Raw genomic sequence first — 15,284 nt, forward strand, 5'->3', positions numbered from 1 at the left:
GGTTGGTGGCACCAACCGGGACCAAATGCCAATTTTCAGCAGCCCAAAGGGCGGGAAGCGGCGGCCTATGGTCCCCGTTGGTGGCACCAACCGGGACTAAAGGGGGGCATTGGTCACGGTTCGTGGACTAAAGGGGGGCATTGGTCACGGTTCGTGCCACGAACCGGGACCAATGCCCCCTTTAGTCCCGGTTGGTGCCACCAACCGGGACCAATGGCCTTGTGCTGCCCCGCGCCCAAAAGTTTAGTCCCACCTCGCTAGTTGAGAGGGCTCGGGAGTGGTTTATAAGCACTGCTGCGCCCACCCTCCTGAACTCCTCTCAACTGCAGGCTTTCGGGCCTAATCTGTCACTGCAATGCCTGTGGGCCTACTGGGCCCACTGCGGGCCTGAATCCTGGCCCATGGTAGGGTTTCTAGTCGTATTCAGGCCGTGGTGGCCCAGTAGGTGGCATTTTTTTGTTTTTTTGTTGCTTTATTTATTTTCTTTTGTTTTTGGTTTATTTTTTAATTCTTTATGCTTTTAGTTTTAGAAAAATTATAAACTTTTTGTTAATGCCATTAGTTTTCAAATTTGAAAATAATTTTTTAGTTTTCTTTGTTGCTTTATTTATTTTATTTTGTGATTAACTTTACTATAAAAATAGTTTTTTCCTGTTTTTTTGATTTGTTTTTTGCATTATTGATTTTATTTTGTTTTTTGCTTTAATTTTTAATTCTGTTTGCTTTTAGGTTAGCAAAATTATAAACTTTCTGTTAGTGCCATTAGTTTTACAAAAATTATAAACTTTCTGTTAGTGCCATTAGTTTTCAAATTTGAAAACATTTTTTTAGTTTTTTTGCTTTCTTTGTTGCTTTATTTATTTTATTTTGTGATTAACTTTACTATAAAAATAGTTTTTTCCTATTTTTTTGATTTGTTTTTTGCATTATTTATTTTCTTCTGTTTTTTGCTTTAATTTTTAATTCTGTTTGCTTTTAGGTTAGCAAAATTATAAACTTTCTGTTAGTGCCATTAGTTTTAGAAAAATTATAAACTTTCTGTTAGTGCCATTAGTTTTCAAATTTGAATAGTTAAAATTTGAATTCTTTGAAAATTGTTTGAATCACAAGTTTGTGATTAACTTACTAAAAAAATGAGAATAGATGAAAGTTGAAAGTTTCTGTTAGTGCCATTAGTTTTAGAAAGTTGAAAGTTAAAAGTTGGCATGGGCCAGGGACTAATGGTCATGGTATTACGAGGGCCGAACCATAAGACATGAAAGCATTTCAAATGAACTCTGAAAAAGTTGAAAGTTGGGATGGTATCATAATTTCACCCACATATCATGTGCATGTACAAAACGGACAATGGTAGCATGTTCGTGTGTTACAAAGTTGCGGGAGAAAGGAGCGATGCTAGGGCATATTTCCAACAGGCATCCTTCCCGCGACCCTTAAACTGTCCATGCCATGCTAGAAGGAGCGATCATGTTGGTTCACAGAATTGCAAAATGTGGATGAACAAATCTTTGGATATCCTGAACCGGAGACGGAAGTACCCTCTGGAAAAACGGGTGGTGTACCAAAATAGTTGCACATCAATCTCTCATGCTCTGAACCCGTTCTCCCGATGAACTCACGGCCAAATAAGGGACCACCACGCTTTGACTTATTCCTCTTGTGCATTGCCCCTCGCATAGCACTGTCCTCTTCTTCGTTCATATCAAATTCCTCATCCGACGATGAATCGTCCATGAAAGAGGAGTCGCACGAACTCATCTACAATGCGGAAATCACCGTCAAACTACACCTTCATGTCCGATAAAAAAAACCTCCTAGTTTGCAAGATTTTTTTTTCATTGCGGGAATTTGCTCGAACACGTTGCGGGCAAGGTGGAAGGAATCAACCAGCGGCGGGTCGGGATGTGTGCGGCGGCTGCAGACTTGAGATGGCGGGTGCCGGGTGGGCAATGGCTGCAGGTAGCCGCGTGGCTGCCGGAGGACTTTGCTTGCGTGGAGGCGCCGATGAAGGCAACACCCGAGAAACCGCTGGCTCGGCCGATTGCGGTGGTCGTGCGACATCACCTTTTTAGCTTCGGCGGCTGAAAACTGCTACAAGAAGGTGGCCGAGAGCTTGTACAACCATTACGGCAGCTGGAGCTCCGACAAATTTCCAAATCGGTCGCGCGATCTCGGCGGGGCACAATCAGATCGGCGTCGACTACGGCGGCGTGGTTGATGGCGGGAATAGGCAGCCGAGTCGGGTAGGCGGCGTCGCGTTTTGGGGCAAAAATCGCATGTGGACAGGCGGGCGAAAGTGAAATGAAGGTTTATTATATTACGTCTTTCATGTTACAAGTTGAAATGACATCGTATTCAAGATTTCTTTTCCCGACAAAGGGTGGATTTTATTACCTCAAAATGAAGCATCAAGTGAATACAACAGATAATGAGCAGACACCAGCCTCTGCATAGCTAAGATGCACAAAGGCAACACAGACTAAACACACCGACAGATAGCAATGTCATACAAGACCAAAGCCATGCCTTAGCATGGAAAAAGAAGAAGAAGAAAAAAGCCGAAGCGGTCAAAACAGAGATCGACAAACTACAGTAACGATCTTATCCGCACTAATCTTCTCTTGACACCACAAGGACGGCGAAGTTCTTCAACAACAACGCCTTCAGAAAAGAAACAATGCTCAAACACCGTATTGAAGATGATTATTGCATCACAGTGTGCAGAACCACCAATCCTGATTTAAAAAAGAAGAATGATTGATGGTTGCAGTTGTCCCAGTCAGGATCTGATTTGCTTATCCAGAAGGCGACGATCCCAATGCCCATGCCCGCCTCCGTTACAAAGCTCCGACCCATCATCCATCGTCCATCACCAGTGCGGTATACACCCCGGTTGACTAGCGCTGATTTGCTCCCTCTCCAGCTCCGGCTCCCAGATCGAGACGGCGGCGGCGGCGGCGGCGATGGGCGCCCACCCTTACGTGCCGGCGAGCCTGGACCTCCCGGGCTACGTGCCGCTGCGCCTCACCCAGCTCGAGATCCTCGGGGCCTACCTCGGCACCTCCCTCTTCGTCCTCGTCGCCGTCTGGCTCCTCTCCGGTAAAAACATTACCTTCCCCCAATCCCGCCCCAGTCGAGATCTCGCCGGCCGTCAGTCAGCTCACGCCTCCGCCTCCGCCTCCGCTGCGCAGGGAGATGCCGCAGGTTGTCCGGCACCGACCGCCTGCTCATGTGCTGGTGGGCGTTCACCGGCCTCACCCACATACTCATCGAGGGCCCCTTCGTCTTCACCCCCGATTTCTTCACCAAGACCAACCCCAACTTCTTCGACGAAGTCTGTAAGTTGATCTCCAGGCTGATTCTTTCACCAACAACAGTCCCAATTACTAGTCAAGTTTAGCTCCAAATCTGGATCGGTCAAGATGGAGTTCTTGAGGTCGTTGTGTCTGCTCTCGTGTTTGTCCAGGGAAGGAGTACAGCAAGGGTGACTCCAGGTACGTCGCCAGGGACACCGCCACCGTCACCGTCGAAGGAATCACGGCCGTGCTGAAAGGCCCTGCCTCGCTGCTCGCAGTGTACGTCTTCTCATCTTGGCTACGATGATGCTTCATACGAAGCAGCAGCAGCAGCAGCAGCTTGCTCTGTTTTCTGCATTTTTCAGACATGGTTCTGCAAATGGGCTTAACTGCGTAGGAAGCCCCACTAAGATTGCACACTTGATTATTCACCCCTTTCTTTCAGTAAGATGATAGTTCTCTTCGTCCTCTGAATCTACATTCACGAAAGTTCAGAATTTGATTTTGATAAACAATGCAAGTTCATAATTTTTTATGAAACGTGCTACCGGTGGATGCTTCAACAGAGCATACATTTGCAGTGTTGCTCAGATCCGCAAGTAGTGTGTTGGTCCTGTATTAACAACACTAGTGCTCTATGTTTGCATGATAGGATGCATGAAAGATAATGGAATTCTAACAGATTGCAGGATTCATGAAAGATGGAATCGGTTTTCATGTGTTTCTGGTGGACTGTTTTGCTGGCCCTGAAATAAACATGCATCGTGATGATTTGAGTATTTGACTGAAACTAGACGGTCCTGTTAGGGTTGGCATAGCACATTTTAGGCAAAATTGGAGTGTTTATCTGCCCAGTATTCTTTCAAAAGTATAAACTCCATCAGCTTAGTATTGTATTTTACAAAATGTAAGAACCACATGATGATTTTGCAGATTGATGTTCTTGCAGATAGTAGTTCTTGTTGAATAAATCAATGTGCAAACAAACGATTCGGTACCTTTTGTGTTTCTTGGTTTGCCTCAAATTTAGATAAGTTCGACCGCAAAGCATAGCAATACTAGGCACTAGCACTGTTTTTACTGAACCTGTTCCAGAGGTCTGAAGAATCTCTCCTCTTGACAATTTCAGTCTGAACTTGTTTATAAAAATGGCAAGCTCATTTTCTTGCCTAGTACACAAGTCCATCGTCGATATAGTTAATCTGAAATTTCAGTCCAGCTCCGCTGTTCAAACTTTTATGATGCACAAGCTTTACTTTCATCTTACCACGAGTTTTCTCATTGCAGCTATGCCATTGCATCACGCAAGTCCTACAGCCACATCCTCCAGTTCGCCGTGTGCCTCGGTCAGCTCTACGGATGCATCGTCTACTTCACCACCGCCTACTTGGACGGCTTCAACTTCTGGGCCAGTCCGTTCTACTTCTGGGCATATTTCATCGGCGCAAACAGTTCATGGGTTGTGATACCGTTGCTGATCGCCACAAGGAGCTGGAAGAGGATCTGCGCAGCGATTCATCAAAGTGAGAAGATCAAGACTAAGTAATTCCTGCAGCAGACAGGATTTGGTTGCAACCAGGACACACTGAACTTCTTATTTTACGGCTAGAAATTTGTTGGCTTATATTGTACCCTTTGCAAACTACATTGCCTGAAACAAGTATGTTGTACTACTGGATTGTGTTGTAACATCAAGGAGGGCGGCTGTTTATTGCTGCAAATGAAAATTATATGCCACCCTTGCATGGGCAATCACCATTGCACATACTATCAGGCAACTAGTAGTAAGAGGCCGGGTGTTGCTCATTATACTTTGTATCCGATTGAGACTATATTTTGAGTTAATAAAAGCACCTTTTATTTGGGGAAAAAAACTAACAGTCAGAGCTGCTAGTACATTGGCTCCATAGGTCCACTGCATTAAGCAAAACCTCTGAAATGCTACTACTGGGTCTGAAATGAAACTCTACCCTATCACACTAATCAGCAATCTTGCAGATGTCCTCGTACTCGACAGCCTCGAGAACTCTCCCATCATAGAGGCCCTTCTCAACCCGCAGTTTGGCGGAGAACTTCTCCGTGTCCACCGAGAGCAACCTCGCGTTCGATCCCCGGTAGGCGCCATTGACGATCCGCACAAGCCCGCCGATCCGCGGGACGACGGTCTCAAGCTCATCTTGGTCGACCCTGACGACATGATTGCTCTCCAGCATCTCGATATCCCCGACGTACCTGTCTATCACCCTCTTCACCAGTCCCTTGTGCTTGTAGTAATGGTGCCCCTTCTCGGCTAGTGATTTGCTCATCACCTTGACCACGATGCCGGGGCACAGCCAGTGGTCCTTCCGGTTGCTCCGCTCCTTGGCCTTCGCCTCCTCCTCCATCAGATCATCAATGGCTGACCTCCTCGTACCCGTTGATTTCCCTGCGTCTTTCCCCTTGTTGTTGATCACCTCCTCCTCCTCTTCATCCAAGCCAAATTTCATCTCTGGCTTAACCTCAGGCGTTGCCGGAGCAGCGCGCCGGAGTGCGATCGCAACCTTCCCGGTTGCCTTGTTGAACTCTTCTTGATCAGCATCGACTTGTTCCGAATACGCTTCCTCAATCTTCCCGAGGTCGCCATTGTCATCACCATTGGCCTCGGCCATGGATTTCTTCTGGGCACGCTCGATCTGCCGGGCAATGACGAGCTCCTCGGACTGGACCCTCTTGCGCTTGAGCCCGGCCTTGGCGGCCTGCTCGGAGCCCCTGTCGACGTAGGCGATGAACCAGCCCTTGGGCGTGTGCTCGACCCTGGCGAGGCCCTGGCGGCCGAGGAACTGGACGAACTCGGAGAGCGTGGCCCAGCGCGTGGAGTTCATGTGCACGTGGCGGCGGTCGGCGACGAGCTCGTTGTAGACGACGGTGGCGGCGACGCGGGAGCCGCGGTGGCCGTGGCGGAGCAGGGCGAGGAACGCCTCGAGGAACTCGCCGGAGAAGCGCTCGTTGGCGCGGTCGGGGGCCTGGCCGAAGACGGCCATCTGCCGCCGGTGCGACTCCGACGAGCAGTGGCACTCGAAGCCGTTCTCGTCGCGGCACTGCTTCTCGCACACCTGGCAGTACCACCGCAGCTTCTGCAGCCCCTTGCCTTCATCCGGCTCGCCATTGCCTTCAGCTCGCTCTTCCCCATCCCGCCTGCGCTGCGCCGCCGGGGTACGTCGTGGGAGGAGGCGGCGTTCCTCTTCTCTTTTGTGGAGGGCTGGGAGGCGCCCGGCGGCCCGGTTTTGGGTCGGCGTAGGTGACTGGCACGTATACTACTCGGACACGTACACGACATGGAAAGCGTATAGGAAGCCGTGGACTTCTCAATTTTTTGTGCGAACGTTCATTTCATAAGAGCATTTCCAACAGCCGCGCTAAGCGCCACGCGCAAAAAACCTGTTTACCGCGCGCGCTGCGGCTGGTTTTGCGCGCCCGCCTGCGCTCCAGCAGCCGCGCTATAATGCAGCGCGTGCCGCTCCAGCAAAGCGTAAAAATACAGCGCGCGCGACTCGCCGGGCATTTTGCATATATGATATTTTGGACAAAAATGAACATATGAAATTTGACACAAACAAGTTGATGAATAAAAGTTCATGCCCACAAGTTCAAAATCATGCCCACAAGTTCATCCAACCAAGTTCAAATGCAAACTAAAGTTCAAGACATGAAAGACACATCAATCTTCATCTTCCTCGTCTTCGTCCTCGTCCTCATCTTCCGAAGACGACTCTTCCGCCTCCGAAGATGAATCTTCCTCCCTCTCCTCATCACGCACCGCATCATGTGAGGCTCCGACGGTGTTGGCAAGATTTTCAACGGCATCTTCATGGGAATGTGTGTGAGAAGGCACATCGAAAGATATTGCACCCATGGCGGCCGGAGGTGCACCCATGCCTCCCATGAGAGAAGCAAAACTTATGCCTCCCATGGCGGCCATAGCGTCGGAGGGTGCTCCAAAGCCACCCATGCCTCCCATGGCGGCCGGAGGTGCACCCATGCCTCCCATGGCGGCGGCGGCAGGGGGGTCGCCGCTGTGCAGCGAGGTGAGCGGGGCGCCGGTGTGCGCGTCCATGGGTGGGTGGCAGGGCGCCGCGCCGGCGCGCGCGGGGCGTAGGACGAGGAGAGGAGAGAGTGCGGCGCGAGCGCTCGAGTGTGCCGCGCGCTGTAGCTGGCGCCCGAAATACGCCGCGCGGGTAAGTGTTTTCAACCGCGTGCCCAACCCGTTATAGCGCGCGCGCCGTTTTTGCGCGCCCGCTGGAGCGACCCGCCGCGTTGCGCGCGCGCTAAAACGGCCTAATTTGCTGCGTGGCGCTAGTTTAGCGCGGCTGTTGGAGATGCTCTAAGCTATTTTTCGTGCGCGACCCGGTTATGCACCGTTGGATCCGCCGCATGGCTGCAGCAGATGTGCTCGTGATGATCTCGTGCTGCTGCCATGATGATGTGACTGACGCTTATTCCTAAGTAGCGGTAATCTAAACGGTCTTATATTTGTTTACAGGTAGAGTATTTATTAGGATCCAACACATTAGACAGTACCTTTTTTTTGAGTGAATTTCATTTTTACCTATAAATTCATGTTTTTGACAGATATAACACCCGGGTTTTTTTCCGGCACACACAAGAGTTTTGTGTGTTGATTCATTAGGACTGGAAAGATGTACAATAATTAGTTTACAGAAAGATTGGAAAGACAGTACCCCATTTAGTGAAAATTCTCAATTTATACAGAATTTAGGCAAGGTTTGTGATACACTCTACTCCATGTTTTCTCAAAATTTGGTGTTGACTATACGTGCCGCGTACATGGTTTTATTTTTTTCTCTGGTTTTTGGATTTTTCTTGCACAGGGAAAAAAAGAACCGAACCAAACCACTGCGACAAAAAAAAAGCCCCGCGGCAAGGGCTTGGGGGTGGAGTGAAATTGGGCTTCCTTGTCCATAACTTTCAAGGTGGTATGAAAAAAGGATATTATAAATGAATGGCAAACCTAGAAAACTATGTTTCCTGTTAAGTACAACAACCTATGTTTCCTGTTGAGTGGGAACACCAGTACGGTGCACAAACTAGAAGAAGTGATGGGCAAGGATCAATGAATATTAATCTTGTTTGGGACTTTTTTTTTGAAGAAGATGACCCCCAACATGTACATCAGAACGATGCATGCAATCATATATTATTAATAATGTAAAATTCAGCAACCAAATAACCTTGACCCGGAAATAAAACGGAAAACAAATCTTGTGGCCGTATACCTCGCGACAGTAACTCCCCAGATAGCCACTAACCCTATGTTAAGTAAGATAAAAGTATTTGCCTGGCGTGCTTTGCATGGGATTGTCCATGGTATGGCAGTACTAGCAAATCGACATATTAAGGTACACCTGCAATGTCCTGTGTGAGCAAGTAGCAGAAGATATACGCCATTTGATGTTCACATGTAGAAGGGCAAAACAAATGTGGACAGAACAGGGAATGCAACCGTTAACAGAAGAAGTGATTGATTAATATTGACAGGTCAGGAGTGTTATTCTTGAGGAGCTTCTCACACAGCCAGCGAGCCATCCTCCCGTGCTTGGCCGATTGGGCCTCAGGGAGTCTTTGGTCATTGGCGCATGGTATACTTGGTGGCAACTGAGAGAGTTTGCGAAGGGAGAAAAAGTCCGTAATCCTATAAGTACTGCATTCGTTATCTAGGCAATCACAATTAAGTTCAGTCGAGCCACTAATCTGAAGGAACCAGAGAAGGTGTTGTGAAAGAAACCTCCAGGTAAATCGCAGAAGCTAAACATCGATGCAGCTTTTTTTGAGAAGGGTGCGACGGCTGTTGTTCTCCGAAACAGTCGTGGCGAGGCTGTGGCGGGGGCGTCGTGGCTGCTAAATCATCTCCATGACACGACAACAGCAGAGGCGATCACACTTCAGCGAGGGCTGGAACAGTTGGAAGACCTTGGATGTCAACTGGTGATTGTTGAATCAGATTCGCTGGAAATTATTCAAGCTTGCAATGGTGTTATTGAAATCTAGAGCCCTTACTCTGTTATTTTGATGGATTGCTTTCAAAAGGCTCTTCGTATCGGTGTCGGTTTCTTTCACGCATTGTTTTGATTCGAACTCTACTTTTGTTTAGGACGGTGATCCCCCGTTTTTTAATTTCCGGTCATTATGGATGATGTAACTTTGATTTCAGTTAATAAAGTGCACCAAGTAGCTTTCTCTCCTAAGAAACACTGATCTTAATTCAATCGTTAAATATGAATTCAAACATGGAAGTAACATAGTAAAACACAGTGGTTTAAAGATAGTAGACGTCTACAGGGCTATACTATACATGGTATGCATGGGTTGAACACATGGCAGTACTACAAACTATTGCTTGGGTTCCATGCTGCGCGTCCGGCGCCTCGACACGAAGTAGCGCACCACCAGAGTGACAATGGCGGCTGTGGCTGCCACGGACCCGAGCACCGCGATGAGTATCACCCACCATGACGTTCTCTTCTTGCCGCCGGCGTCTAACCTGTCCACCGTCAGGTCCCAGTCACGGACGCCGAGGAAGACATCGCGGACCGTGGCGGCGAAGAACCCAACCATCGCGGTCTGCGTGGTGCGCCGGCCGGCGAGAGAGAGCCGCGCGTCGATGAGGGCTCCGGGCGGCCTCGGCTCCCCGCCAGCCGCGACGTACACGCGCAGGACGTGCGCGGCGGTGTCGTACTCGACCCACACGGCCACGGCGCGGCGGCCGTTGGGCGTGACGGTGCCGTTGAGGCCGACGTACGGGGACTCCGGCTCGTACGACCTCACCGCGCCGACCTCGACCGCGGCGAGGCCGCTGGCCGTGGCGTTGGCGTCGGGCACGGCGTCGGCCGAGCCGTTGGCGCCGCGGAGGCGCGTCCGGCTGTTGAACAGCGGGAACCTGTCGAGGAGGAGCACGAAGGAGACGGGGGTGGCGGAGCTCTCCACCGTGAAGCTCGTGTTGAAGGACGCCTCGCGCGCAGGCAGCAGCCCACCGCCCGCGCCCGCGCGCCAGACGTCGACCGTGTCCGGGAGGAGCAGGAAGCCCTCGGACACGTTGATGCTGGCCGCGGTGGAGTCGATCTCGGGCTGGAAGAGCAGCGCCGCCGGCCCGACCACGGTCGTGTTCGTGGCGGCAACCAGGCTGGCCGTCGTGGTGGCGTTGAAGACGGGGAAGCTGTAGGACTCGACGCCTGCCACCGCCGCCATGATCGTCGCCGCCATGAAGAGCAGCAGTATTAGAGCTAGACCCACGAGCTTACCAGAAGACGCCATTAGCTATGTTGATCGGGTATTAGTCGGATACACAGACATTTGTCACGAGATTCGGAGGGGTTTTATAGGCTGACAAAGCCGAGAAAATGAATGACGGGGTGTGGTGGTCAAACATGGGGAGGAAACGTCGACGAATTTTACTGCATGCGTGCCCTTGGGGACTGAATGGGAAAAGTCTGAATAAAACCTTGAACTCGTACTTCCCGTCGAAATTGAACCCTTACCTTTTAATCCCTAAAATCAGTACACCGTACTCATTAATCTCAGTCAATCCTAACCTTGCAAAATTCTAGACTAGTTTGGTGCACTAGAAAAACGCAATCCCCACCAGGATCATCCTCTTCTCTCACTAACTTGGTGGAGCTACAGTCAGATCCATCAATCTGCATCTGCATGACGCGCGCACACACAATGAAACGACGTGGCAGCTCCGGGAGTGGTTGTGCGACGGCAGATGAGGGGCTTGCCGGCCAGTGGCGTGCAGCCCTGGGAAAGATCTTTACCTAGCTGATTGAGCGCACGAGAGCTTGCAGAGCGCAGCTTCACGGAGAGGAAATGAGGAAGACGACAACAATGGCGGCGGTGCTTGATCGAGCGAGTGGCTGGTGTCGTCGTAGTAGCTAGCCCGACATGCTAACGACGATGGTGGGTGGAGCACGAGAAACGCGAGATCCACATGGACATAGCCGTCCGTAGCGTACGCACGCGTCCAGGCTAGGCAGTGTCCCCGCGGGGCGTGAGTGTTCCACCGAGTTGTGCTACTCCAGAAGCCCAGATCGACCAAGCATCTAGTGGATAGTAGTTTGCTGCACGTGGAAAAGCTAGCTAGCCTCAAGGATCCATCGGGTGCTTTCTCTACACTTGCGTACGTGCATATTCAAGTTCGACCAATCGATCAACCATTCGTCAGTTCAGTAGTTAGGATCTTGGGGCAGGCCATGACAAAGCCTAGGAAGTTGAGCGCGGGCCGGCGGCCTAGGCGCCCCACAGCGCCAATGAGGCGACGCCACACACGGCGGCAGCCATCTCCGGCGTCTAGTACGATCAAAGCTCCCAGACCTCTCCCTGCCCCTTCAATTCTGGCTGGCCATCTCGCTTCTTTTTCTTATCGCAGACGTTTCAACAAAGGAGAGAACGACAGGGAGGAAGAGGTAGAGGAGAGGGATGGATATGACATGCGGACCCGTATTGTCGGTGAGAGTAGCAGGTGAACCCAGTTGGGATTGCCTTTTTTCCAATGTGCCAAACAGGTTGAAAGTCGATATTAACCGGGATTGACAAGTATAGGGTGCCGATTTCAGGGATTAGAAGGTGAGGGTTTAATTTCGACAGGGCATACGAGTTAAAGGTTTTTTTCAAACTTTACTCGGACTGAAAACCCGCAAACTTACTAGTAGCTAGGATTAGTACTATAGCAACTTATATTAACATAAAAATGGATTAGAAGCGTACTTAGTGGAACCTGGCCAGATGCTGGAAGTCGTATGGAAAAGGTAGCACTTGCTAATTAGCAAGTGTCACGTGATCAATTAACAATAAACAAGATTAGTTGCTTTGTTGGAGTAATGTGTTACGGGTAGGCCAACCCAAGGCCCATAACCTTTTAAGACATCGAGGCAGGCAGCGCCCCTCAAGACCACAGGGCGAAGAGCCGCCTCCTGGGGAGTCTACGGCAAGGCGGCCGACTGCCCGCTCACGGCCGAGTCCCAGGGGCGACTTCCAGAGGAGCCGGCTTTGGGGAGTCGGCCGGCGACTCCAACAAACCGTGACCTCATCGAGGGGGACGGGGAAGGGGCGTGGCTACAATGAAGCCCACTCCCCGCCCCTTACCAAGGGCAGGCATGGCTACAGCGCGCCGTACTAGGGAAGATCTCCTTGCGGCGTGGCACTGTTGCCCAGCCGGCCCTGACATCAGCATCACTGTATCTGGTCCTGCGCCCACGACGACTTGTCTGTACGGCCTGGAGGCAGCGTGGCCCACCAGTCAGCGAGACCTCGGGAGACGGTGGGAGAACCGCCAGTCGGACCCGTCGGGAGTCGGCCCGGGGGAGTCGGCTGAGCCCTCCCCCGGGGCCCACGCGCCATTAATCAAGAAGAGATGGGGAGTGGCCACAGTGATCGCCCGCCAGGCGGCGGGGCTGTTGCCAGGACCCCATGACCGAGCTTGCGTCATCAGGAGCACAGCTACAATAATCAGCAGCCGGCGAGACCCGCCCGCGGCGGACGCGGCCTGTCGGCTCCGTACCAGACCAGTCGGCGGGGCCCACCATTCGGCGGGCCCCAGCGGTCGGCGGAGAAGCCGGAGGTCGGAGGCACTTACGGCTGGGCCCGCGCCCAGTCGAATTACCATTGTACCCCTGGGGGTAGGCCTATATAAACCCCCCAGGGCACCCATGCAAAGGGTTGGATTCCAGTAGTTCTATACCACACCAGATAGAGGAAGAGAGCTAGCCTTGCCCTCTCCTACCACCAGACACGGCTCAAGAAGCAACTGTGTAAACACTTGACCGTAGTGATCATGCGGAGACCCCGCAGAGCAGCAGTAGGGGTATTATCTCCCCGGAGAGCCCCGAAGCTGGGTAAGATTCGCCGGCGTGCATGTCTTCGCCTCATCCCGTTTCCAGGCACCGACGACGTTCTACTCGCCCCCACCATGATAAGCCATCCATTGGCATATGTCGCACCAAACCCCTGACATTTGGCGCCCACCGTGGGGCGTGGTGCACCGCCGTCCGGAGATCTGTTCTGGACGGGAATGGACGGGAACCCTTTTTCTCCCTGGCGAGCGCAGCCAGCCAGGCACGCCAGACGAAGTCTGCGTCGACGCGCTGCGTGGCGTTGAGATCGCCTGCGCAGCCAGCTCCTTGTTCGAACTTGTCGGCGAGGTCCGCCTCTCCGACGAATCTGCGTCCGACGCAGGCGCAGGCGGCCCCGAAAACCTCCTCGCGGGCCTCCTCGATCAACTCCATGTTTCCGGCGAGCCTGCCGTGGACTTGGAGTCCGTAGGCTCCACCGACCCGATGCTGGTCGACTCCGACACCGCGTCGGTCGACGCGTTATCCACCAACGTGGTGGTCTACGATGAACCTCTCCCCCACGCGGAGAGAGACGGAAGCACCGTCACTGAGGTGCTGGTCATCAGTCATGACGAGTTCCCTGGTGGAAGGGCGCCCGACTCACTCGGCGCGGCGCTGCAAGACCTAGCTGCGCCCATTCCGGAAGATGCTAACGCAGAGACGTTAGAAGCGCGCCGCCTTCAACAAGTTGGCGCGCCGCCTTCAACAAGTTGACGCAGAGACCTAGCTGCGCGAAGAAGCTAGCCAGCATGAGACGCTTGTCAGAAGCTTACCAGCGGGAGATGGATCGCGCTGTTGGCGGCTCGCCGGTCCCGGCAGGGCCCAGCCGCCTTGGCGCAGTTCAGCAGCGCGGCGTAGCCATCGCCAGCCTGTTTGCGGCTAGCCGCCCCGTGTATGCCATGCCAGCGGAGAACATCCGAGCCGCCCAGGCAGCGGCGGATGAGCTGGACAATTTCGAGGGCAAAGAGCGCCGCCTCATGATGGAGCGAGTCCAGCGGCTCCTCGACGGGGCCGCCCCGCAAAACAAGGCGGGCTGCCGCACGGAGGCGCCGCAGCGGCCAAACAACGACCCGCACCGAGATCAAGGCGCGACGTCTCGGACGCCGACTGGCGGTGCCCGAGGAAGGAAGGACAAGGAGCCGGCTGTCAGCCACAGTCGGACTCGGATTACCATAGAGCGCGACCGAGACGGCCGCCCGAGAGCAGTGGAACGACGGGACGACTGTCCGCCTCCCCCTCCCCGCAAGGAGAGGCGAGTCTCCCCGCCGCCTGTTGACCATCAGACTCTCGGTGACCGCCTTGGCCGCCGAGAGGGAGTTGGAGAGAATGACGCCCGCCACCGGATCGACCGACTTCACCGGTCCCTGGTGCTGGAAGAAGAAGACGAGCTGGGTCCGGCTTGTTTCGGGCCACGCATTCGGGACGAGCCCTTTCCCAAAGGGTTCACGCTCCCAAGAGACACGCCCAAGTATACCGGCTCCGTGAAGCCGGAAGACTGGCTAGTCGACTACTCCATGGCTGTCAGCATAGCAAACGGCAACAAGCGTGTCACCGTAAAGTACATTCCGCTCATGCTCCAGGGCACGGCCCGGACATGGCTGAACAGCCTAAAGCCCCGCAGCATCAACAGTTGGGTCGACTTCACCGAAGCGTTCGTCCGCAACTTCACCAGCACGTACAAGCGTCCTCCCAAGCCTCGTCAGCTCTCCTTGTGCATGCAAGGTCCTGACGAGTCGACGCGCGACTACCTCACGCGTTGGGCTGAGCTCCGGAATTCCTGCGAGGGTGTGCACGAGGTGCAGGCCATCAAGTACTTCACAGCCGGGTGCCGAGAAGGCACCCTCCTCAAGCACAAGCTCCTCTGCGACAAGCCAGAAACCCTCGACGAGCTGCTGATCATAGCGGACAAGTACGCTACGGCCGACTCCTCCATGAAGACGGAAATTCAAATCAGCACGACTGGCAAAGTAGCTCCTCAGGCTCCAAGAACTCCGGCAGCAGACGCCGGCCGGCGACAACAGCAGGGCGACAACAAGCGCAAGGCCCCGCAGCCGGCTTCCAGTAGCCGGCAGGTCGCGACCGTCGAAGCCCAGCAGCTAGAAGA

At 52.8% G+C, this 15,284-nt stretch overlaps 2 protein-coding genes and 1 pseudogene across 2 annotated transcripts; 1 reads left to right on the forward strand and 2 right to left on the reverse strand.

The window, feature by feature from the left end:
• Positions 1-2,837: 2,837 nt before the first annotated feature.
• LOC119267007 (probable 3-beta-hydroxysteroid-Delta(8),Delta(7)-isomerase) lies at positions 2,838-5,170 on the forward strand. Its single transcript, XM_037548299.1, has 4 exons — positions 2,838-3,099; positions 3,192-3,338; positions 3,467-3,575; positions 4,584-5,170. Exons 1-4 carry the CDS (start codon positions 2,964-2,966, stop codon positions 4,840-4,842), a joined length of 651 nt encoding a protein of 216 aa, XP_037404196.1. The 5' UTR covers positions 2,838-2,963; the 3' UTR covers positions 4,843-5,170.
• Positions 5,171-5,275: 105 nt separating this feature from the next.
• LOC119271890 lies at positions 5,276-6,465 on the reverse strand (annotated as a pseudogene).
• Positions 6,466-9,683: 3,218 nt separating this feature from the next.
• LOC119271891 lies at positions 9,684-10,604 on the reverse strand. Its single transcript, XM_037553538.1, has one exon. The coding sequence runs from the start codon at positions 10,602-10,604 to the stop codon at positions 9,684-9,686; it is 921 nt and encodes a 306-aa protein (XP_037409435.1).
• Positions 10,605-15,284: the final 4,680 nt, after the last annotated feature.

This window comes from Triticum dicoccoides, chromosome 3A, assembly GCF_002162155.2.
Source record: "Triticum dicoccoides isolate Atlit2015 ecotype Zavitan chromosome 3A, WEW_v2.0, whole genome shotgun sequence".
Classification (NCBI taxonomy): Eukaryota; Viridiplantae; Streptophyta; class Magnoliopsida; order Poales; family Poaceae; genus Triticum; species Triticum dicoccoides.

Excerpts from the sequence above, each read along its gene's own strand:
- LOC119267007 (XM_037548299.1), top strand. The coding sequence starts at position 2,964 with ATGGGCGCCCACCCTTACGTGCCGGCGAGCCTGGACCTCCCGGGCTAC. Across the intron at positions 3,339-3,466 it reads CAACTTCTTCGACGAAGTCT|GGAAGGAGTACAGCAAGGGT; the intron begins GTAAGTTGATCT and ends GTGTTTGTCCAG. Across the intron at positions 3,576-4,583 it reads CCTGCCTCGCTGCTCGCAGT|CTATGCCATTGCATCACGCA; the intron begins GTACGTCTTCTC and ends TTCTCATTGCAG.
- LOC119271891 (XM_037553538.1), bottom strand. The coding sequence starts at position 10,604 with ATGGCGTCTTCTGGTAAGCTCGTGGGTCTAGCTCTAATACTGCTGCTC.